Raw genomic sequence first — 26,156 nt, 5'->3', positions numbered from 1 at the left:
TGATAGCCCGAATCAAATTTCAGTAGCCTATAAAAGAGTAGAAGCAAGGGATTTTTAACTCTCACCATTTGAGCTGCACATGACACAGGGCTATGAAAGTATATAAGGACAGATTGATATGGGGAGAGAACTTTAAGATCTCTCTGGGAGCATTTTAAGGGAGTTCTGATAGGCCTCGTCCTTATTAGTAACAGGAAAGGATTTCTCTTTGTCAGACCTATTTGCTGCCTTAGATCCCAAAGTAACCAGTGTGTTAATCTCAATCCATGAGAACAGCTCTGTGGAAGATCTGTTGACAGACCTACCTACTACTTATAGATGCTTTAGAGGACAGCAGCGGGTTTGCATGTGGGCAGGGAGGAATTGAGGAGAGAGATTTATTGGACCTCAGTAAGAGAAATACTATTCTCTAATGATTTTATGAGACATAGAAAAAAATAGCATGGTGTGGATTCAGCCTGGCTAGCTAATTGAAGAAATGGTGGAGTCCCAGAGGAAGAGCTTTCATAATCCTCAAATGTGTGGGATCCGGCATAATAGGGCGGAAGTACACTGGGTTAAGAATCATGTTTCTGTACTACTTCCAGCTCTGTTACTAACTTGCTGTGTAATCTTGGGCAAGTCTGAGTTTTACCTCCCAATATATAAATGAGGCTGGGCTAACATGGTCTCCAAAATACATGCTGGCTTTAGTAGTTTGATCTCAGAACTCTATGATGTAATAATTGAAACCTACCAACGTTAGAACATTACAGATGGACCAGGTAGGTTGAAGAGGGTGGTACAGGGGGAGAGGGTCTCCTCTGCTTAGTGAATTTATGTAGGAGAAAAGAAAGGTAATCACTGAATATTGAAATAGTAACCTTTACTCCTTAACTTCCTGTAAAATTGTTGGTTCCAGGAATATAGACTTAAAGAGAAGTATAGAACTGGGAGTAGTGATTTTTCTTTGAAAGAAGAGTGGTTGTTGATTAGGTATGTGGAGACATGAATCCTTTAAATTCGGTCATACAACCAACATTCTTCAAGAATGTAAAGACTATTAAGTTGTATTCTATGACAGTGAAGTATTGTTTTAAGAAACAGGTGAAAAGTAAGATTTGCCCTTTAGAGAGGTTATTCTTGCTGTATGTGGTATGGAGGATGGTTTGGAGGCAGGAAAGACTGGATAATGAAATCCTGATGATAAGTTCCTCATCTTGGAAAGGGTAGTGATAATGAAGACGTTGTATGGGAGAGGGAGAAGTTGAAGAAAACTGCCAGGTTTCTGGTTTGGGCAACTGGGCAGATGAAAATGCTATTTACTGATACGGCAAACAGCAAAGAGTGGAACAGATAAAGAGTAGAGGACAGTGGTTTAATATTTATGGAACAAAAACAGTTCTGAGGTATCTGAGGCTTTGGTGTAGGTTCTGTGCTTTCTTAGTAATCAGATAACTTTCAAATACTTTTTAATTTCAGAAAAGAGTATCTGTATCAGTGTATTTACTTTGTTGCTAGGGCAGAGGGTTGCTATGGAGATTAATGATATCATAACCCCCACTGTGAACCAATAAGGACACTCTAGTGGGTCTGACTCAGTCTTCAGGCTGAAGACTATTTGAAGTTATCCTATCCCGGCCAGCACATGTGTTGTATGGAAAAGACTCTGTATGTGTGTGGGGGTGGGGGGTATGAATGGGTACAGGCAGTTGTATGTTTGTATGTTTGTTTTGCTTTTTTTTTTTACTCTTATAGAAAAATGAGCCTAGAATCCTCCCTTTCCAGTTTATTCGTTCCAAACCTGATTTTTTCTGTTTCCATGGCTCAAAGGGGCACAGTTTTCCCAATTCCTGGTAGAAAGTACACAGAGTTTCCAAATGAGTTTTTAATCAAATTTAGTCTTTTGGTTATTTTTTTATTTGAAGTAAAATACAGTTAAAATGTTGTATTTTTCCTTCTTAGAGTGGAAATTTCAAAGCAGTGAATCTTGGAGAAATGGCTTTCATTCATTTGGATGTCAGATGTCTCTATACCCTACTTATTTGCACAGCATTCGGCTCTGTGCCTTCAAATGCTGAGATAAAAGGTAAACCAACAACGGAGTAGTTTTAAAATTTGGGATACTAACTGTCTTTTCAACCTACCCCATGGAAGTGAATAACAAATAGATTGTTACTGGAAATATTTCAGGAAGTTCATACACAAAAGATATGTCAGCCTCACATCTAAAGTAACTAATGATAACAAACATTTTGCGGGATAAAAACCAATCTAAAAGACACTTTCCATACCTTTTTGTATAGTCTTCTAAGAAATAGGTTAATTATATGAAGCCTCATTGCCTGGTACTGACCTAACTGGAAACTTTCCTTATTTGCTATCCTTAACTTTTGAGACAATTAGATAAATATGGAAATATATACAGAGATTTAAAGTAAAATTTAAAAATAATTACAGAATTATTAAATCATGCCTAATGAGTTTTTCTTATTGCACAAGGTAATCAGAACAATGCATTTCACAAAGATTTGTAACCACAAGAGTTGAAACAACAGGATTGCCATTTCATCCTCAGTAGAGACCTTCTTTATTGGTACCTGGTGGGGGTCCCATGTCAAATCATAATTTGTGCCACAATTTCTTTTTGTAGATTCTTTTCTTCACCTCAGTAAGTATTATGAAGTTAGGCATTAAAATGAACAAATGGGCAGAAATGAAAGGAAATTATTAGCAGAATGGCAACATGAGGGCAGTACTATAGTACTATTAGATTTGCTAGGAGGAAAATTTATAGAATTATTTGTTTGCTTTTTAAACCACCAGTTGGGAGAGCCATTGCTGTCCACTGCTCCCTCCCCACAAATAAAATGGCTTTTTCCTGATGCCACTCTGCTGAGCTGCCTGACACTTTTTCTTAAGTCCTTCCAATGAGTGGCCCTGGTTTGCCCTGGGATAGCTCTGAACTTTAGAGGATTCAGTTAACCAGAATGGAATGACAAGATCTGCTTGTTCTAATCCTTAAGGTGTTTAGCCATAGTAGTCATATTTTACATTTTCTATCCCTTTTGTGTTATGTGCATATAGTAAACACTGAATTAATACTGGTTGGTTCTTGCTATTAACGAGATTTACGTAATAAAGTGTTCCCATTCTAGGCCAAATTCCGGTCTATATATAACCACGGAGATAGCTCCATGTTGAATTGCCTGTTTCTTTGAAAACTTAGTACCTAGATAGGCAAAGTCATATTTGCATAAAGCAGTAATCTAGACTTTATAACAGCTTTATTGATATGATTTCCATAGCATAAAACACAGCCTTTTAAAGTGTGCTGTTCAGTGGTCTGTAGTAACTTCACAATATACTTGTGTAACAGCCCCAACTATTCAATTCCAGAATATTTATATCCCCTCCCCCAAAGAAATAGAATATTTATAAGCAGTCATGTGTTACTCTTCCTTTCCTCCAGCCCCTGGCAACTACTAATTGACTTTTGTCTCTATGGATTTGCCTATTCTGGATATTTCATATAAATTGGTCTTATGTGATCTTTTGTGACCGGTTTCTTTCAAATTAGCTTAATGTTTTCAGCGCTCTTGCATGTTGTAGAATGGATCAGTACTTCATTCTTTCTTATGGCTGAATAATATTCCATTGTATAGATATACTACAGTTTATTTATCCATTTACCATCTGATGGACATATGGATGAAATCTAGATATAGCAAGTTTTGTTATAAGATACAGGAAAAAAGTAAAAATATCTTATTGATTTTATTTCAGTTAATCCTCCTGAGGATTTTGAGATAGTGGATCCTGGATATTTAGGTTATCTGTCTTTGCAATGGCAACCTCCACTGTTTCTGGATAATTTTAAGGGATGTACAATAGAATATGAATTAAAATACCGAAACATTGATAGTGAACACTGGAAGGTAAGTAAAGCATGTACTTGCAATTCTGTGTGATAACTAGGACCTTTCTTATAATTTTTGATGTCACTATCCACTCTGATTCCTGTATCTCAATAGCTGTTTTTTTTTTTTTTAAGATTTATTTATTTGACAGAGAACACAAGTAGGCAGAGCGGCAGGCAGAGGGAGAGGGAGAAGAAGGCTCCCCACTGAATGGAGAGCCCGATACAGGGCTCGATCCCAGGACCCTGAGATCATGACCTGAGCCAAAGGCAGACGCTTAACCAACCGAGCCACCCAGGCTCCTCCTCAGTAGCTATTATTAAGAAATAACAAGCTGCCATGCCTGCTGCTATCTCCTATGCATCCTGCCACATCTATTTTTACCCCATCCAGTATTAAGACTACCATTCAAAGTATAGGAAAAAAAATTTGGTGCCATGAAATATGGACTTGAAGAATACATACAGATTTTACTGTATTTTACAGTTACTTACATACCCGTATAAGGGTCTTATATATGCTATTGGACCGTAAGCTTTTTCTTTGTAGGAATGAAGCCTTATCTATCTTTGTACTTGCCCCACAGAACACAGCATAGTTCTTTGCATATATTATAGTAAGTGTTCAATGAAAGTTTATTGACTTATTAACAACATAGTCAAGCATGTTCATTCAAAGATTTCTGTTGTATGAGGCATGCTGTTACCTTCCTCATTCAGTTTAGGTAGTTTCAAGAGACAATTCTTTTTTTTTTTTTTTTTTAAGATTTTATTTATTTGACAGAGAGAGAGACAGCCAGTGAGAGAGGGAACACAAGCAGGGGGAGTGGGTGAGGAAGAAGCAGGCTCCAAGTGGAGGAGCCTGGTGCGGGGCTCGATCCCAAAACGCCAGGATCACACCCTGAGCAAAAGGCAGATGCTTAACGACTCAGCCACCCAGGCGCCCCTCAAGAGGCAATTCAAATACAACATTTATTGAGCAACATTTTGTGCCAGGCACTTGGCTAGGTATCAGGAGTACAAGGATATATAACACATTTGTAGTCCTCTGGGAGCTCACAGTTTGTCTGGCTTTCTCCAGTTACCTCCAAGATTTTACTGTATATAATTCCTGAGGAGTTCAAGTGATATTTGAAATGTGATTAGATCATTTGTCATGTAATATGCATATGGTATCTGAAAATTATCTCTTGATTTCAAGTTCGTTATAGCTCAAGTTCTTGCCATAGAGACTCTTTTCTTTTTCAGAGTTTTTTGGGATTATTTTTCGTTTTCTTTTGTTTTGTTTGTTGTTGTTGTCATCACTGTGTGTTTGTTTTTTTTTAAAGATTTTATTTATTTATTTGACAGAGAGAGAGACAGCCAGAGAGAGAGGGAACACAAACAGGGGGAGTGGGAGGGGAAGAAGCAGGCTCCCAGTGGAGGAGCCTGATGTGGGGCTCGATCCCAGAACGCTGGGATCACTCCCTGAGCCGAAGGCAGACGCTTAACGACTGAGCCACCCAGGCGCCCCTATTTGTGTGTTTTTAAGTAGGCTCTACACCGAACATGGGGCTCGAACTCAGGATCCCAAGATCAAGAGTTGCATGCTCTACCGACTTGGCCAGCCAGGCACCCGTGGGGTTATTTTGAATAAGATGTTAAGATTCAGATGATCTCATCAAATGATATAATATGCAGAAATGAGCTCTGCCAGGAATATAGCTAGGACACTGTATCAGATAATCATTAGAAATTTCTTAGATATTGGGAACATTCCAGGGTGACTTCTTAGCCCTAATAATATGGCTCATGATGCTGTCACTGTTTATAAGTTTGACTTTGTCTCATCTTCTTATCAAACAGACCATCATTACCAAGAATCTACATTACAAAGACGGGTTTGATCTTAACAAGGGTGTTGAAGCAAAGATACACACACTTCTGCCAGCCCAATGCACAAATGGATCAGAAGTTCGAAGTTCATGGTCAGAAACTGCTTATTGGACATCACCAGAAGGTTAAAATTAAGCTCTCTTTTCATATTTAATACTGTCAGAACAATCCATACTGGGCATAAGGCCCTTAACCCTTATTTACCAGATTGTATGTATAAATGAAAGTGTGGCAACAAATAGATTCTTCTTAGGAGTGTGTGACTGGCCTTTTTGAATCCTTTAAATCAGCAAACAAATTTGGCAAAACCTGCATCTTATTAGGTTAATATAGCCCCCAGTTTTGAGGTCATATTAGTAAATATGTATGTGAGTATTTGCTCAACTGCTCAGAGCATTCTAGAATTATTTTGTACCTTTGCATCTGTTTACTACCTTTAAATGAGCCCTCAAAGTTTTTTGATTTTTATATGCCCCGTTACAGTGAAGTGATTTCTAACAATTTCCTTTTGGAATGTTCCTGATTATATATTAATTACTAAATGAAATGGAGAGATCAAAAGAAATGAATTAAAATTGCATAGTGATTTCCCAAATGATTCATCACCATGCCTTTCAAGCATTCACAGTTCATTCATTCCGTAGGAAATCTGGAAACTAAAATTCAGGATATGGACTGTGTATATTACAACTGGCAATATTTACTGTGCTCTTGGAAATCTGGCATGGGTGTCCATTTTGATACCAATTACCAATTGTTTTACTGGTAAGTATTTTTATAATAAGAATTGCATATTAAGAAAGTATCTATAAAAACTAATTTATAGTATAAGTAACTATTTTTACAAAATTAAATTTATTATTTTTCAGAGTTGAATTTATGATGAAGGTTGCTTATAATTATTTGGGGTTTTCAATGGGAGTAAGTAGATTTAAGCTGTAGCTACTGGAAGTCACTCTATGGGTGATATAAGGAATGTGACACTGTTCCTGTACTGGATTAAATTTTGTATCCTTTAGATATATAGGATTGTAACCTAAGAAGTTTTGGCATATTTTAAAAATGGGTACCTAATAACACTGGATCCTTTTTCTGACTTCCCTTTTTTAACTATCACTGAGGCTTTTAAGCTTAGAGCCATCTGAATCTTCTATCTCCTTCATTCCTTCATTGTTTCATGATAACATTGAATACTGCATTCTGACACCAAGGTTGCACATCTGTTCTTTACTTCCCATCTCTACTATAAGAGCTCTACTGTAGGCTCACCTCATTCCACACCTGGATGACTGCCGTAGTTTCCCAAACAATGGTGTCTGCTTCCAGTCTCTTCCCTTCCTATTCGCTCTGCACCCTGTAGCCAGACTTATCTTCCTATATTGCTATTTTCATATATCAAAAACTTCCAGAGGCTATTCATTGCCTCCAGGATAAAAATCTAGTCTGGCATTCAAATTTCTGCCTCACTGTATCACTGCTTTTGCAACATTACCTTCTACTATCACCAGTGTGAGTGTTCTACTCCCTTTAGACCCATCTCTACATTTTTTTCTCATCCATGTTATGACCTTTTATGCCTTTGTGTGCATTACTATCTGAAATGCTCTCTGGCCTTCTCACCAACTCTTACCCATCTTTCAGGGGCCATTTGGTATTCAATTTCATTAACTCTTTAGTGATCACATCAACTTCTGTTCAGTTTTTCTCTGAACTATTACTTATTTTAGCTCTTAATTCCGTGTCTGGATGGCATTTAAATTTTTGTCATATATGTGTGCTTTGTCTGCTCCCTTAAGTTTTTAAGAGATTGGCAGGCATGGACTGTTTCTTACATTTCTCTTCACTATCTATGCTGTACTATGTCTATAGTAGATCATCACAAAATATTCATTAAATGAATGAAACAAATGAGAGTATTGGTACATTGATAAATATGTATCAGAATTTATGCATTTATTAAGTAACATAAAAAAGCAAGAGAGGACAAAGTGTCACTCTTTGTGTTTCAGGCCCAAATTATCATGGATTTTTTCTTTAGACAAATCATAAGATATAAGTGATAAGGCATAAGCTATTGAGGATACTGAGAACTGGGTTCTAATGCCTGCTCTGGCATCTTTGAGTTTGGTGGTCTTGACAAGCAGTTTTCCTTTCTAGGGTCTCAGTTTCTTCATCTGGAATTGGTGGGTCAATTTCTACAGTCTAATTCATTTGTTCATTAATTCAACAAATATTAAGCAATTATTAAATGACAGGCACTGTTCTAGATAAAAAGGCCAAAAGTATGAATAAGACAAAGTCTCTGCCCTTTTATATATTGTAGTTCTTATTTAATATAGCTTTATCCTCATCTTAGTAGTGAGGGATAAATATTGACATTTCAGGAACTGGAAAATAAGGGTGCCATGAGGCTTTGCACTGGCACATAGTAAATCTGGGTAAAGTCTAGCCTAGAACTCAAGTCTCCCAAACATAATCAGGTGAACTAACCAAGAGACTGTAACTTTGCAACTCTGATCCAGTGGCTACTTGAAAAGGGAAATTAAAGCTTATTATAGAATGCTTGTATTTTTTTCCCTCCAGAACAAGTATACTGCTGGCAGCTATTGCATTAAAAAATAAGGTATATTTTCACTATCATAAAGTTCTTTTTTCACTCCCCTCATGCAAATAAATAACAACTTGGGGTAAAAAACAAACAAACAACAGAAACAAACTAAATATTGGCATAGTGAATTCAGTAAAGTCTGGCTGTTTGTATCAGCACCTGATCAACTGCTAGATTGGCCTAATTTCAAAAGGGATTTTGGCTGCTTTTACAGATGTCACATTTTGCATTGCAAAGTATAATTTAGGAAAATAAACCAGGCATTTGTGCTTTGGAAATCAGTAGGGAAATCCACCCTAATTCCCATTAGCTTTATTACTGGAATGAGGTTAACTTTCAATGATATGGCAACATTTCTTGGCTAGGAGAATGGGAAATTAGATATTTACTTGCCAGACAGCTCTTTTTCTTTTTGACCCCTCTGTTGGCTTATCTCTTGGTGTGTATTATATCTTCAGAGGACTTTCATTCACTTTATTACACATAACAATATTTTGTAAGTCTGCTTTTTAAATGTGCTTTCTTCTAATATAAATTCTCCTGTACAATATAAAAAAGGCAGTATCACCCAGCATTATCTATATAAACCCCAGGTTTTCTTAATAGAAATCTTACCCTTTGATTCTTGTGGGTAAGTCAACATAACCTAAGTACATGAGTAAGAATCCTTGCCTTATCTTTGATATTTTATTAAGACTCCCACCAGATTGTAATCTCCATGAAATTATGGACTATGTCTGCTTGCTTTACTATTGTATCCCTAGCACATAGCATAGGATTTGGCACAGAGTTGGTGCTCAATAAATATTGCATGTTATTAAATGATTTTTTTTATTCACTTGGTGCCTTAAGATAATTGAAAACTGAATACCACGATACTTTAAGATATTGGTAAGCACAATTCTTACAGTACCTCTTTTTACAGGTATGAGGGCTTGGGTCGTACAACACAGTGTGCTGATTACATCAAGATTAATGGAAAAAATATGGGATGCAGGTTTCCCTATTTGGAGTCATCAGACTATAAAGATTTCTACATCTGTGTTAATGGGTCATCAGAATCCCATCCTATAAGACCCAGCTATTTTATTTTTCAGCTTCAAAATATAGGTGAGTTAAACAACTTCAAAATATTTCTAGTTTAGGCCATTTACAACCACATGGAAGAGAAGAGATGGAGACAAAGATATAGAGAAACTTATGGAAATGCAAAGCCAGAAAAACGAGGGCCAAGAGAGGGTATGAAGAAGCTCTAATTAAATATAAAAGTACAGGAATAAGGAATTGAATGAAGAATAATTTTTTTTTAGAATTTTTGTTTAGAATTTACAGTTTATTCCTCAGCTTCAAAGATTGCTGTAAAGTATTTTTGTCTAGTGTTAATGATGGAGTAATTATAGAATCCCTTATTCCCACATTTCAATAGGCAAATGGTTGGATATTCTGAGTTCTTAGTTCTAACAGTTACAATAATGACAGGTTTTAGAGTCAGCCATACCTGCATCTGAATCTTGGATTTACTACTTTCTAGCTGTATGACTTTGGGCAAGTTACTTTTGATGTCTGTTTCAATTTCCTTATCAGTAAAATGAGGATAATAGAGGACACTTCATAGATTTATTGTGAGACATGAGTGAGGTGTTTTTTTGTTTTTTTTTTGTTTTTAAGATTTTATTTATTTGAGAGAGAGAGTGAGCAAGAGAGAGCATGAGCAGGGTGGTGGGGGAGAGGGAGGAAGGAGAAACAGACTCTGCTGCTGAGCAGGAGCCCAATGAGGGGCTTGATCCCAGGACCTGAGCTGAAGGCAGATGCTTAACCAACTGAGCCACCTAGGCACCGCCATGAGTGAGTTTATGATGTGACATCCCTGGTTCAGTGCCTGACACATCATAAGGTCTAAATGAGAATTAGCTATTGATAAAAATAGTAGTAGTAATGGTTGTGGTGGTTGTTCCTAATGCTACTGAATGGAAAAAGACTGTAATGATTTGGATCTTCTAACTTTTCTTTTGGGCTTAAATATTTGTCAAAATGTGACTTACCAAAATTTAGTTTCCAAAATAACCAAGTTTCTCAATAAATTAATCTTGGTTGGCAAGCAATTTTGATTTTAATTCACATTATAGAGATTAGTCTTGACCCACCCAATTTATCTTAGAAGCTTCTCTTATTAGGTGTCCCTAGCTTTTGATAAGAGCTACTGCTAAACTTAATGACCTCCATGTTGTGAAATGCCTTCCTTTTGCTTTTCAGTTAAACCTTTGCCACCAGAGTATCTTAGTCTTACTGTGAAGAATTCAGAGGAAATTAACCTGAAATGGAGCATTCCTAAAGGACCCATTCCAGCAAAATGTTTCATTTATGAAATTGAATTCACAGAAGATGATACTACCTGGGTGGTATGAACATTGCATTTATTTGGGAAATCATAAACATAGCCTTTTATTTTTTTTAAACATAGCCTTTTGAATAAAATAAGCAAACATGAGAACCAAAATCAGTTGCTATCCATATGAGGAATAGAATATGACATGTATCTTAGTATAATTTCCAGAAAACAATATAATGTAGGGGACAAAAGAAAGATGCTTGCTTGTAGTCTGAAAGCATAATCAGTCATACCAATTTTAAAGCTACATTAGGACTTTAGAGATAATGTAGTCATTTGTTTCTAATATTGTGCCAACAAATTAAAGTTGCCAAGTGTAAGTATGAGATGGATTATGATGAGGCCTTAGGTGAAAAGAAAAGGAAAAAATACAAACGTAGGAACCACTTCTTGAGAAACAAGCATCAGGTCAGAATTAGACTCTGATGGGGCTGCTTGAATTGCTTGTAGTGCAGAAGGGAGACTGATGGAGGAAGTAGGCAATGATTGCAAGACTCTTTACCCCCCAGCAACAACAATGTGATGATGCCTTTGGCCCTACATTGTTATATGTTAATTTTATTCATTGGTTTCCAATTTAGAAAGTGTTGGAGACATGTAGGTGAGCCATTAGTTCTAATCAATTAATTTCATATACGGGTGAGAAAACTGGGAGTTGAATTGATTTACATGTCCCAGGGAAGTGAATTGACTTACAAATTACTCCGCTATTCCCAGTCTACTACATTATGCTGGTTCCCAAGAAAAGTCACAACAAAAGAGAAGCTGTTATTTTGGATGAGAAATACTGTTCAGTTCTTTGAAATGCAAAACTGAAGCAATTTCTTCAGTGATTTTTTTTTTCCCCTTTAAGATCATCCAGCCTTGTGTATTCTCATATCTGAAGAAGTTTCATGCTAAGCCCTGAGCACTGTTACACAGCTTTTATGGCAGTTAACCAAAATAAGGAGAGGAAAAAAAAAAAAAAAGACTATGTGTATGAACTCTATAGTTTCCATAGAAATAACATTCACATGATGGCTCCTTTTGCTAACTCAGTATATGTAGCATTTTCCAGTTTATGTAATCTGAGAAATCTGACACTAATCCAAATACTGGGTATCATAAACACTAAAGCTATCTAGGCGTTTTGCTCTGTCACATGTACCTTTACTACAGGTGATCCATTATCACTATAGAAAAATATTATAAGTAAGGAAGGGAAGGAAAAAAAATGAAAAAAACAAAACAAAAACACCCCACCATACAGAGAGAGAATCACTGTTAAGATTTGGTATATAGCTTTCTAGTCATTTGATATGTGTATTTTATGTAACAAAATCCACTACAAAAGTGACAAATCAAATGGGATCTATCTAGCTGCAATTAGATCAAATAATAGCATCTTATTTTTTACTTGGCTTTCAGACTACCACAATTGAAAATGAGATACAAATCACAAGAACATCAAATGAAAGCCAAAAATTATGCTTTTTGGTAAGAAGTAAAGTGAATATGTATTGCTCAGATGATGGAATCTGGAGTGAGTGGAGTGATGAACAATGCTGGAAAGGTATGAGATAAGAGCAGTAACTAAATAGCTATTTGCTAGCAAATTTATTTTCTTTCAGTGTATTTTGTAATTGTGGAAATCAAAATGCTCTTGCATATAGTCTATAAACAGAAGATAAATTAGCAAGCACCTCAAACATAGATTTATGGAAAATATATCCAGTTTTAACTAGGAGTAAACTAGTTTAAGTAAGAATCTTGTTATAGTTCTCTCATCAACATTCTTGTTTCTCTGGCTGTTGGTATAGAGAATATGCTAGTTCTTTTTTTAGGAAGCCTATTTTAATCAATATTTTTCTAGACTCTCAATTTTGAAGAGAACAGAAATCTTAAAGCAAGGATGGGTAAGCATACACTTGTTTTTGAGTGTCTAGTACTGTGCCTAATGAGTATTTTTCTAATTAATATATCATCATTAGTAAAAGCAATTCCATTCACTTCCAATTCTGATTTAAAGTGACTTATGATAAAAAAGACATTTTAAATTAAATAACAATATAAGCTAAAAAGCCTTGAAAGTGAGGCAAAATATTATTGTGTTTTACAGTATACTAGCTTTATCAACAGAAATTGCTACTAATTGTTCAAAAGTGAAGGAAATTAACTCAGCATTACTTTGTCAGGTATATAGATATGTAAATACAGATACAGATACTGGCATCTATCAATCATTCATCTCTTTTCCTCTTGTTCCATTATAATAGAATTTCTGTTTGACTATTATCTCACTATTATATTGATATTGTTATCTTTCATTCATCAAATATTTATAAAGCACCTAATATGTGTCAGGACTTTTTCAGGCATCAGAGATATAACAGTAAAAAAAAAAATTCCTGTCCTCACAGAATTGATATTTTATTCTCATATTGAATAGAGATAAGCAATAAACAAAGAAGCTAACTGTATCATATAATCACTAAGGGCTATGAAGAAAAAACAGGTAGAAAGGGAGAACTCAATTAACCAAGAGATGTATGGAATCAGAAAGAACACACACTGGTTCTGTTATTTATTTTTGTCACTGCTATAAGATATCTGGAGACTCAATGGAATTGACATTGAGAAAATCATATCCTGAATTATATCTTATCATTAGTCAATGCATAGTTTAAAATGGGTATGGTGAGTTTTTAGCCACGTTCTTTTTTTCTTTTTTTAAGATTTTATTTATTTGACACAGAGAAAGCACACAAGCAGGGGGAGAGGCAGAGGGAGAGGGAGAAGCAGACTCCCCACCGAGCAGGGAGCCCCACATGGGGCTCGATCCCAGACCCTGGGATCATGACCCGAGCCGAAGACAGACACTTAACGAACTGAGCTACCCAGGTGCCCCCTTTAGCCACATTCTCAAAATAATACATCCTTTATGTGTATTACATACAATCTTTAGTGCAATATTGATGTCCGAGATTTATTTTGCCCTAATGGGTATCTTCTGGTAGAATCTTAATAACTCTGAGATTAGGAACAAAGAATTTCCTGAGATACATGTGATCTTAGCTCCTTAGGAGATTACTTGAATGTTTCAAGTAATAGAAATATAGGACAATACTTTCTTTTGGAAATGAAAATATATCTTCTTTAGGATTGACTCTGTGTGTAGGGAAAGCAACCGGAACCTCAAAGAAGCCTGCTTTCCCACTGTTAATTTTGTATGCCAAAAAGCTTACATTATTGGTCATTTCTCTGGATTATATCCTTGCAAATCTTAATTGAGCTAAACATACAAATTTGGTAATTTTTTAGTGGAAAATAAGATCCTAAGGGAACAGGACAAAGAAAACGATGGGGTTGAGGGTAGGTTTGAGTGTAGGTATGGGCCTAGGATTTAAGATGCTCTGTAGGACTTCAAAATAAGTGGAAGATATTCATTTTGGAAGGACAAGTTTTGTCTACTTTTTAAGTTTGTGTAGTGATTGCTCACTTCTTGCTATGCAGAGGAACCATTAAAACTTTATCCTAAAAAGAAAAGAAAAGAAAAACAACCTCATCTCATTTAGTCTCTAAAATGTAAGACCACTTTAAAAACATGACCTTTAAAGACTAGCTCCGTTATTCACACAGGGACTTTTATAAAGACCAGTGTAGGAGAGAGAAAATGTTACTTCTACCCTTCTATGTTCTTTGGCTGGTCTAATAGTTAACTTGGCATATGGCAGACTAACAGGAGAAAAACAAATTTAATTTTGTTTGTATAGGATCCCATAAAAATATGAGACTCAAGGACAGTCAGGGCTTATTATATACCATCATGAGTTAAAAAATGGGATAGGGGCCTGGAGCTTCTAAGGGGAATAGGACTCATGGGACAATAAGAAGAGCAGATGTTTGGTAATTAGATGTTTGCCCTACCATGCAGATGGGTCATTCAGATAAAAGTTATCTTTGGTAATAGTTCCCTCTCTGAGGCAGGCTCACTATCTAAATTCTTTAGGTAGTTAAGAGAGAGGTAAGTGTTTTTCTAAAGACTGCTGGAGCTTGATTGTCTTCAGCTCAAAATAATCCACATGCCAATGTGGCACATTTTGATTCATGTATTCTGCTCCTCTTCAGTCTTGCCTTTGAAACTTCCCTAAGAAGTTTCATAGCCAAGAAACAGTTTAGTCAAATAGTTGTGTCTCATTTCAAGAGTTGGTGATGCAGGCAGGCTCCAAAAGTTAGGTCTATAATGCAAGCAATCAGGTATTTAAGAAGAGGGACTCTGCGGAAACAAACAAAAAATGGTTAGTGTTTGGGGAAGATTGTGATTTCAGTTTCTGACTTCTGAAGGCAACCAGTCAAGAAGATTTCTAGATGTAACTGCTTAGAGCATCTTTAGATAGACCAAAGGCAGGAAGTGGCAACCTGATAGATTTTCCTGGTTTGCAGTTTGAATGTCTCTAGTGATCTTTCTCAGTAGCCCACACTGCAATAGGCATAAAGATTGTCTATACATGAGCTGTTGTGGTGATTTCTTCGAAGTTTATATCGAGTTGTTTAGCTTTAGCTTACATGGCTTCAGGAAAAGGGATTTTTTTCTTCTCATTGATTCCAAGGCAGAAGGGTGAGAGAACGTTGGAAATGTTAGTTTGGAGGGTTGTAGCCATATATGGAAGGAAACTAGAAGAGTTCAGGATATAGTCCATTTTATAGGTAGAACGCAAAGCCTCAAAGATAATTAACAGTACTAGAATTTGATATCCACAAAAGTGTATTGCTAAAACATAAGTTTCCTCTCTATAGTCAACTCCTTTTTTTATCAAAGAGAACCACAGTAAGATAAATGTGTTTGCAAAGTCTAGTTTCAATAAACTTGGCCTCATTATTTACATAAGTGCAGCAAGAATAGTGATTGATCATATAGGCTCCTCTAAATCTGCACTGCTGGAACTTTTCATTAGGAATCTCAGATTGGATTTTTAAAAGCCTCTGGAGGCTAAGAAGTCAAGCTGAATTCTCATCATTAGACTTTACTTGCACTACCTATAGATTTGGATGAATTCCTCTCTTCTTGAGGTTCCTCAAATTTTCTGAGGTTCCTGAACCTGCCAGGAAGTGACCTTCCTTACTTACCTGGTAATGCTGCCAGGAACCCTGTAAATAAGACACCAGGCTGATTTTTTTCCAAGGGGCTTTATTGTCCCCATAAAGTCCACCTTAGTTCCTTAAAACTGTCTGGTGATATCTGAGTCTATGTAGATCTCTCTCAAATATGACATTGTAGTCAAAGCTTTAGTAATATAACCAACATTTTCAATTGTGTCCTGTTAACAAGGAGAACAGCTTCTCATTGAACTTACACAAATATTGCCATGAAATAAGAATACTCACTCCGAGTTCTGGAGGGATCAGGTAGGGAGAAAAGTTGTTCCATCTTTGTTCACAACGATACACTTTACCAAGTTGCTCTAAGATGTAGGTAGTTCAAGAGAAAAAAGTTTCTTTAAATCTGGAAAAAGAAGCCATTAAAAAGCCAGCGAAGTTTCAAACAAAAAGTTTTTAAAATTGTAATTGTCCTCATCAGTTCATTGAGTCCCATGTATTTAATTATTTTTCAGTTTTAATCTAGTTTTTTTCATTAGTTCTGGAAATTCTTGTCTAGTTCAGTTTTACGATCTTAAAGTTATCAGAAACCTATTCTTGTCAAAAGTGCTTTCCTTGAATCTCCTTGAAGTCCTTTTTTTAAAAAAAGATTTTATTTATTTATTTGAGAAAAAGAGCATGAGCAAGAGAGCACAAGCAGGGGTATCAGCAGAGGGAGAGGGAGAAGCAGAATCCCCACTGAGCAAGGAGCCTCATGTGGGGCTTGATCCCAGGACCTCAGGACCATGACCCAAGCCAGAGGCAGCCACCCAGGTGCCTGGAAGATGAAGTACTTTTAAAGGAATACTTTTGCAAAAGCATATGAGTAAAACAGTACTCTGTAAATGAAAAAAGTTTTTAAAAATGCTTATTGGGTTAAAGATCTGATGAAAGTTCTTTACAATGGAATTGACAAGGAAATTTGATAATTTATGTAACATACAACATTTTAAGATAATAACTGGAATTATGACTGATAGTCATTATACCAAACATGCCACATTTCTAGGAATTTCACATAATTTTGGAATACTTATAATACTAACATATATCCACACAAATATAATCTAGGAAGTTTCAGCATCACTTATTTGACAAAATGCTTCCCATGTAATAACATAACAAATAAGCTTAATTAGTTTAACATCTCACTTTTTATAAGGAGAGAGAACATATCTTTGGGATGTTCCAGAGACTCTCTAGAAAATCCCCAATTTCTGAGTCAGGACTTCATTTAGAATTTGATTTTAGGAAGTTTGTCAAAAATATCAAAAGGTTTGGACACTTGACTAAATAGGATCACATATCATTATGAAACAATATTTAATTATTTATTTGACCAAAGTGACAATAAAGTATTTCAAAGGCAAGTACAGAAGGTTACATAGTTATTAACAAAACTTTGCTCTTTCAGTATTGAGGAGATCCAGTTTTCTTAACCGTCGAAGACCAGACATGAAGCACAGGAAATTACTTAGATAAAACACAAAATCACTTTCTAGGCAAACTACTTAAAAGTTAAGAAAAAAACCTTTTATAATCTCTTATCAAGAGCAGGTCAAGAGTCCAAGCAAATTTTGTCCTTTTAACAGATAAAAGAAAATTAAGTTCCAGTTTTATGTAAGTGCATTACTGATTTTAAAGCTTTATTTTATAACCCCTGTAATAAACTAATTCTATTTTAGCTAACTTGAGCACACAAGGCATGATTCTCTTTTTTCTTTCTTCCCAATTTTCTATATAATTTGTCCTTTATTTTCTTCTTTCTGTTTCTGCAACAGCCAGTTTCACTTCAGGAAAAATTACTTTCTTTTCCCTCAACAAAAAATGCATCTCCATTCCTCATAACTTCTCTTACCAAAAATACATATCCTACTTTCCTTGCATGCAGAGGTGTTTTCCTTATTATTTCTAGCAGCTTTAATTACATATATTAATTAGAATTCTTAACCCTTAGAAATCTTAATTTGTAGTGAAACTAAGAAGTTATTGTGAACTGTATGTTATGCCAGCATTCTTTAGATGGAAAATTTATGAATACATTTCATAATTTCTAGAAACATATGTTTCTTCACAATATAGTCTTTCAGTATAACACAAGACATGCTCACCAACTGACCCAAATATCTTAGTTTCTTTGTAATAGAAACAAAATTAAACTCTGTAAATTTGAAGATCTAATTGGCTTTTGTAAGATTTATAAATTGAGCAGCAACCAATTTAGCAAATAGGAAGGAGCTCTGAAGAGCTGTATGAAATGGAAGGCTTTTATAGGCAGAAGGGGGAAAATCATGGATTATTTCTGGAATGGTCACCTTACTTTATGGGATGAAAGGGGTCAGGGGTCTACCAGGCAGATTACCTCACTAGTACTGATCAGGTAATGCCAGACACTCAATAAAGGTCATGTCCCTGGCAGAATGCTGAAACTGTAATTAAGTTAGATATTAAGTCTTAGTTTGCTGGTGTGGGGCTTAGTGATTCCATTTTGAACCTATTGTCTTTTTCTTTTAACAACAAGAAGTAAAAAGATTAATCTATGTTCAGTAATTAATGTTTTAGTATTTTATCTTATTTAAAAGTGATTTTTTCTTTTTTTTTTAAGAATGTATTTATTTATTTGAGTAAGAGAGAGAGAGCATGAGCAGGGGGAAGGGCAGAGGGGCAGAGGGAGAAGCAGACTCCCCACTGAGCGGGAAGCCAGATATGGGGCTGGATGCAGGGCTAGATGTAGGGCTCGATACTGGGACTCCGGATTATGACCTCAGCTGAAGGCAGACACTTAATGACTGAGCCACCCAGGTGCCCCCAAAATGATCTTTATTTATGACTATATTATGGGTATTTAGAGCTATCCCTCATTTAACTTAACTTAGCAAAACTTTAAGGCTTTAGGTTACCAAAAAGATCTGGGGAAACTGAAAATTTCACCTAAAAACTCTTATTTCATAAACATCTATCTAATTCACTTGTTCTCAACAATTACGTTTAGATTACTCACAAAAACTTATGAGACATTAAACAAAGTCAGCCATCATCTCAAGCCATTTTTTCATGCTGACAGATAACTCTTTTGACCTTTAATAAGCCTTGGTAGAATAAAAGAATTATGCTTAATCCTGGTAACTCTAAAGACATGCCTGTTTTAATTAAACCAACAAACTTGAAGTAGCTTTAATACCCAATATCTTCCCAGATCAGTTAAATAGAATTCTTTCACAAATTAATTTTGGCAGCACTATCCATAGGCAGAAAAATACCTTACAATACATATATATAAACACACACAAGCAGGGGCATCTGGGTGGCTCAGTTGGTTAAGCATCTGACTTCAGCTCAGGTCATGATCTCAGGGCCCTGGGATCCAGCCCCAGTAGGGCTCCAAGCTCAGCAGGGAGTCTGCTTGTCCTTTTCCCTCTGCCCTTCCCCCTGCGTGTGCACGTGTGCTCTCTCTCTCTGTTTCAAAAAATAAATAAAAACTTTTAAAAAATCTATAAATATACAGATAGACAAACAGAACTTATAGCTTCCATTTAAAAATCACTGCCATTGAATCAGGTACAATAATACAAATTAATATTTGTGAGAAGCATTCATCTTAAGTTTCAAATGACCTTTTCCTTTCTGTGTTCTTCTGATAAGAATTACTTCTCTGAAGTTTGTACTTTAAAGAGATGACCTAGATGCGCTCACAATACTTAGAAGCCTTTAGAAATAAAGAGGGGAGATTTGGGGAGTGATAAAAAGGAATAAGTGAACTTTAAACTACCTCTACAGCTGCGTTTCTAGTTCTGTAAAGATTTATAAGATAAAGACAGTTACTCTCAATTTCTCCAAGAATTGGATTGCAGCCTAAATGACATCATAGGTTGATCCACCCATTCAAGTACTTTATCTTCAATTTGCTTTTTAATACCAGGGATATTTGGACTGTTTTAGTAAATCCTTTTACAAATGCTTCAGAAGGTTTTTCTTTCTGGGTGCATAATTTCATTTTAGTTTAGGGAAGGAAGCCTAAAAAAATTTCTTTCAGGCTTCGTATATCAGCTTTCAATTTCTGACCAACTTCTGACCATAGAGCTACTAAAAAATCCTTCAGACTATCTTGTCAGTTTTCAGCTAGGACAAATAGTATTTCTAGTGGTACTTAACAACCCCCACTTGGGTGGAAGAGGGGCCCCAAATAGGATGCAAAAGGTATTACCTTCCCAAGATCCAGAGTCAGTCCCAAAGATAGCCAAAGGAAAGAAGCAACCACCTGCATGTCCCAGGCGTATAGCTATCTCTGGGAAAAAAAATAAATAAAGGTTTTTAATTAATTTTAGTTCTAGTTTCCCCTGGCTGTTTAAGGGAATAACGGAGCAGTTTACCAGAAAATCCCTCAGGGTCTCATCAAACTCTGGGTGGGGCCCATACAGGAACCTTCCCTTCAAGGATAGATATGAGGGCATTTGAGTTGATGTTGAAGAATTTGCACAGGGCCTTTATAAAATCTGTATAAAACGTTTAAGCAAAGGCCTTCTTTCTGAGTGTACAATTTAAACTTGGACCAATTCACCTTTGTCGTGGGGTTGGAGGGAAGCATCTCCTGTTGCTTCTATCAGCCCCTGAACATTGGCCATCAGCTGATCATTTGTAGGAGGACCTAGGAGAAATTCTGGTCATCTGTTTCCTCGGGGGGGGGGGGTGCAGTTTTCTCAGGGAACCGTATGATTTGTCTCTTAACTGCTATATCCCTATGGGTGGGAAGAACACTCACCTTGGGAGTTGAACGGACACTAATCTTTCCAACTCCTCTCTAAATTGATGTGATCTTCTGAAAGTGAAGGTAAAGGGGCTTTATCATTTAAAAGATTGGCTGCTGTCCATGAGACATGAATTCTTTGCATTCGGGGTCCAGGATATACCTGAAAAGGACATCGTGTGGGAAGACCTGAAGCTGGTGGAGCCTGATTAAAGTGTCCTGGAAAGTAGAATTTATAAGGGATAGCAAAGTGAGCCCTACCGCCCTTCTTGGGTGCTTCTGCTAAAATCACTTCCTAGCTTGCAGCATTTACACAAGTAACCCGTATACCCTGGACCTGGAGATCAGGCAAGAGTGTTCTCTGTAAATGTTAGAGGAAAAGGGAAGCTGAACTAGGCAAATGGAGCCAGATTTTGAAAAGGAGAATTTACGTTGGATGTAGACTTTAATTTTTTTTCTAATTTTTGTTCCTTCATTTTGTTAGGGGAGTCCCTAAGTCAAGCCATTATTTTCCTTTGTGTCCCATTATTAATTTAGTTTTTCTGCAGGTGTCAATAGGATGAATGCTCTCTAAAAATTTTAATCTAGAAGTCCAATTCAAAAGTCCATTGTCTGACCATTGATAAGGAGAGTGCAAAAGATGTAGCCCTCACAAGATCCAGCCTAAGAAAATGAAGACCTTTATTATCACAATGAGACAGTGAAGGTTGAGATGGCAAAGGCCCCTTATGGAATGGACCCCTTCCCCTGACAGCTGGCAGAGTCAAACAAAGAAACCTCACTCCAGACCTAGTTTAGCCCAAGTTCTGGTTTTTAAGTTGGACCCAGGCCTAACTCCAGTCAGCTCAGATCCACAGCCTGTTCAGCTATCTGCCAAATACACACTGGTACATGTACCCTTTGGTTGGCAGAATATTTTCAGTGCTCATAAAGCCAAGCTCTCAAATTGTAGAAAGTGACAAGGGGAAACAGAGGAAAAGGATCAATAGAAAACAAAAGTACTAATACCAAATCTTTACCAGACGTATTATACCCAAGGAACTTGTTTCGTAAGTATTTCCTCTTGCTAATCTAAATTTAGAAAAAGAAAAGGACTCTTACCACTCTTGCTTTCATGAGACTCTGTAGGCAGAGATCCAGGAGACTGACATAGTAAGAATTCTTGCCAGCCAGTTAAAGTTTATCCTGCTGAATATGCTCACTGTTGTGGAGGAAAAATGTTCCTTCTAGTCTTCTAGGTTCTTTGGCTGCTCTAATAATTAAAATGACATAAGAAAGGGGCACCTGGGTGGCTCAGTCAGTTAAGCGTCTGTCTTTGGCTCAGGTCATGATCCCAGGGTCCTGGGTTAGAGCCCCGCATCAGGCTCTCTGCTCAGCGGGGAGCCTGCTTCTCCCTCTCCCTCTGCCTGTCGCTCTGCCTACTTGTGATGTCTCTCTCTCTCTGTCAAATAAATAAATAAAATCTTAAAAAATAAATAAATAAAATGACACAAGACAGATTAACAACAAAAAAATTTAATTTCATACAGGGACCCCATGGAAATATGAGACCTAAGGGCATGTAGGGCAGTTGAGCCTTGTATGCTATCATGAGCTAAAGAATGGGATTGGAGCCTGGAACTTCAAAGGGGGAGAAGGGTAATTCACAGGCCAATAAGAAGAGATGTTTGGTACAGTAGACCCCCCTCTTATCAACAGGGGATATGTTCCAAGACCCCCAATGGATGCCTAAAACCATGGAGAGTACTGAATCCTATATAAACTGTTTTTTCCTATATAATCTATGGTAAAGTTTAATTTATAAGCAGGCACAGTAAGAGATTAACAGCAATAACTAATAAAATAGAACATTATAACATATATAGTGATAAAAGCTATGTGAATGTGGTCTTTCGAAATACCTTATTATACTCAGTCTTCTTCTTGTGATGATGTGAGATGATAAAATACCTAAGCAGTGAGATGAAGTGAGGTGAATAATGTAGGCATTATGACATAGCATTAGGCTACTATTGATCTTCTGATGATACTTCACAGGGAGGATCATCTGCTCCTGGACTTCAGTTGACCACGCCTAACTGAAACCATAGAAAGCAAAACCATGGATAAGGACATGGAGGTGGGGGGGGGACTACTGTAATTAGATGTTTGCCCTGCCATACAGATACGTCATTCAAATAAAAGTTGTTTCTGGTAATAGCTGTCTCTCAGACCAGGCCATCTAATCTAAGTTCTTTTATGTAGTTAAGGGAAAGATAAATGTTTTTCTTGAGTCTGCTGGTTCTTGATTGCCTTCAACTCAAAATAATCCCCATGCCAATGTGGCATATTTTCTGGTCATATATTCTGCTCCCTGTCACCAGCTCTTGCTCACTATAGTATTAGGTGATACAATATAAAGCTTTGACTCAGTAAGAGTTAAGAGGTACACAAGACCTGTTTCTCTAATCACTTAGCTAATATTTTATCATTTTGTTATGAAATTTCACAAGGTCAAATTTTAAATAAAATCATATCAGAAAATAAGAATTGAGCTTTGGGGAGTTGTTTCTCTATGTGAAATGAAGAGATGTTACAGTTTAGTAAAGTAATTGTTCTATATACAAAGTGCACAGATGAAAGCAATGCTATACTCAAACACACCTGGTATCTATGCACTAGCAAATATGGCAGATGTTACCAAGTTTAACTCAGTTCTTCACCAGTTACCAGTTTATTTATAAACTAATTCAGTTTCAAAAATAATTGTAAACATCTAACCTTTCCCCTTTTTTCGTGATTTTTAATCCTAGGTGACATATGGAAGGAAACCTTAATATTTTTCCTGATACCATTTGCTTTTGTCTCATTATTTGTTTTGGTAATAACTTGTCTGCTTTTGTATAAGCAAAGGGCTTTACTGAAAACGGTAAGTTGTGTAACATACTGTTAGTCTGAGATAGTTAACAAATAAATGTTCTGCATTTAGAACTGATGGACCTATGTTTTATAATTTTTCCTATAAACTGTGGGTGTACAATTAATGTTGTATGGGTTATGATGATGTCTTCAGAAAATACAATGATTTAAAAAATTAACCCTATAAAACTAAATTTGGAGGTGGATTTACTTTTGTTGAAATATAGGAATAACGCTTTAGAATATGAAACACTATTTATCTCTAGATTAGGGAACAATATCAGGAAAGAGTTACAGGAGAAAAGCAGAATTGGGAGGAGAGTGACTTAAACTGGATGTAGATTAGTATGTCACAGACAAAAATCACAAAAATTGAAAAAGATAGTATCTGCACTCCAAGAGCTTATACTCTAGTTGGGGGAGATAGAATCCATAAAAAATATAACCTGTACTGTGAGCTGTTTTTAGATGATTCGTATTTGAGCTGTACAGATGTTATAGAATTTCAGACGTTGAAGGTCACTACTGATCGGTGGGCTTTAAGGAGAAATTGTGACTGGAGAAAAATATCTTAATACCAAGTCTTTTAAAGATAAAGGGAAATTTGAATGTGTATGAAATGTTTTACTTTTTTTCTCTGCTGAATGCTTTTTAAAAATCTATTTCTCTGAGTTACTAATCTGAGTTGAAATAGTTTGTGTTATTATTGACTATTTGTTAATAATGGAGCTCTTTTTTTAATTTCAGATCTTTCAAACAAAAAAAGAAGTCTTTTCTCATCAAGAGACATTCTTTTGACTCATTAACTTTCAGTCTTATGGCCAAATGTTAAATATGAGTCTTAAGCTGAAGCTTTTCTCCAAATATTGAATAAATCTTATTTTAAAAGCATTGTTGTATTTAAATAGGCTTTAGTATACTCAAACCCTCAACTAGTAGTACATTTTCTGGATTCTATTAACAGGGTTTTTCCTCATTAATACAGGGTCAGAGTGCTACACATAAAGAAGTCAAGGGTTGGGTCAGAGTCTATTCACTGATGTGTTAGTAAAACAATGTGATTTTGTAACTTGCACTAAGCCAGAAATGTTGAATCCTGAAAGATGAGATTCTAATTTCTTTTTTAAATTGTACTTGGGATGAATGTATTCACCATAAGTTATTTGGCTTTAAAAGTAACCTGTGGAGAGGGTTAATAAGAAGCGAGAAGTTTTCAATACATTCATAGTCTAAATGTATGCTTTACATTTCATGAAAAAGGTGGAAGAAATGCAATGCACAGAAGGCTGAAAATAATAAAATGAGTATAGAGAGATCATATTTGAAAAATGCAGATGTCACAAATATGCAGTAAAAGCTTCGAGTTTCCTATACTAGTTGGCAGGCAGCATCTCCTACTTTCTGATGGTGTGATTTTTTTTTTTTTTTTTTTTAAGTTCAGGAACCAAAAGGCAGAAGCCTTTTAAAAGTGCATCCAACTTTCAGACTAATTGACGATTGACTTCTGGGAGAGAATGTGACAACCTAAGTGTGGAGAGTTGCTTTAAAACTTAGGAAATAGGGGCGCCTGGGTGGCACAGCGGTTAAGCGTCTGCCTTTGGCTCAGGGCGTGATCCCGGCGTTATGGGATCGAGCCCCACATCAGGCTCTTCTGCCAGGATCCTTCTCTAGAGCCTGCTTCTTCCTCTCCCACTCCCCCTGCTTGTGTTCCCTCTCTCGCTGGCTGTCTCTATCTCTGTCAAATAAATAAATAAAATCTTTAAAAAAAAAAAAACTTAGGGAATAATGATCTATAGATTACAATCAAGAGCTGAGTTTTAGTTTGGACCAATTTCTGTTTAATATTATTCAGAGTGTTTCTTCTCTGTGGTCCATAGACCTATAGAGTAGGGATTTCCTGGGAGCTTATTAGAAATGCAGAATCTCAGACCTTAACCCAAATCTACTCAATTAGCAATCTGCATTTTAAGCACTTCCCCAGGTGATTCATTTGCACATTCAATTTGAAAAGCACTGATATATAGGCGCATTTTAGAATGAAAAGGCTTAAAATAGTATAATGAAGAGATAAGCCCGTGAACTGGATAACCACAGCTTTGACTATTATTGGTAGTGACCATTTTTCTCTAAAAGGGGGAAAAGAGCTAAAACTGAGGTGTAAACCAGAATACCATCCTCTACTGTCACTTGTAATCTATGACAGGATGCGCACCACTTCCCTAAGTAGACCTATCCCTATTAAACATTAAAACCCCCGTGGTAATGTATAATATGTACTCTCAAGCCAGGTCTTGCTAAAGATGTTTTTGATGCGTTGAGAGGTGTTGGGGAGGAAGGAGGAATGTGGAGAGAAAAGGTCAAGGCTAGACAGGGAAATGGCAGTCAACCACATGAGTGGGTCTAAGGGAACTAGTATTTCAATTCCCCTCTTCAGAGCTGCATAAAAATCTCTGCTAATCAAAAGATTTCTGGAGTTTCTGCCATAAACCTAGAAGTCCCTACCAGAATTGCCCTAATAAACTGGATATGACAACAAAATGACAACAAATCTGGACAAAAGGTCCTTGCAAAAGGACCCCTGGAACTCCTGGCCTGCTAGTTGTATAGGTTTATTAACCTTTTGATAATA

General features: G+C 36.4%; 1 protein-coding gene across 1 annotated transcript; it reads left to right on the top strand.

Moving 5' to 3' along the window:
* The first annotated feature begins 669 nt into the window (after nt 1-669).
* On the top strand, nt 670-25,241 carry IL13RA2 (interleukin 13 receptor subunit alpha 2). Its single transcript, XM_057315870.1, has 10 exons — nt 670-764; nt 1,945-2,068; nt 3,766-3,917; nt 5,744-5,897; nt 6,418-6,538; nt 9,307-9,491; nt 10,635-10,780; nt 12,178-12,322; nt 23,422-23,537; nt 24,275-25,241. The coding sequence occupies exons 1-10, from the start codon at nt 756-758 to the stop codon at nt 24,323-24,325; spliced, it is 1,203 nt and encodes a 400-aa protein (XP_057171853.1). The 5' UTR covers nt 670-755; the 3' UTR covers nt 24,326-25,241.
* Nucleotides 25,242-26,156: the final 915 nt, after the last annotated feature.

This window comes from Ursus arctos, chromosome X (assembly GCF_023065955.2).
Source record: "Ursus arctos isolate Adak ecotype North America chromosome X, UrsArc2.0, whole genome shotgun sequence".
Taxonomy (NCBI): domain Eukaryota; kingdom Metazoa; phylum Chordata; class Mammalia; order Carnivora; family Ursidae; genus Ursus; species Ursus arctos.
Note: the sequence above shows the minus strand (reverse complement) of the source record. Positions and strands in the feature narration are given on the sequence as shown.

Excerpts from the sequence above, each read along its gene's own strand:
- IL13RA2 (XM_057315870.1), top strand. Across the intron at positions 2,069-3,765 it reads TTCAAATGCTGAGATAAAAG|TTAATCCTCCTGAGGATTTT; the intron begins GTAAACCAACAA and ends ATTTTATTTCAG. Across the intron at positions 10,781-12,177 it reads AAGATGATACTACCTGGGTG|ACTACCACAATTGAAAATGA; the intron begins GTATGAACATTG and ends CTTGGCTTTCAG.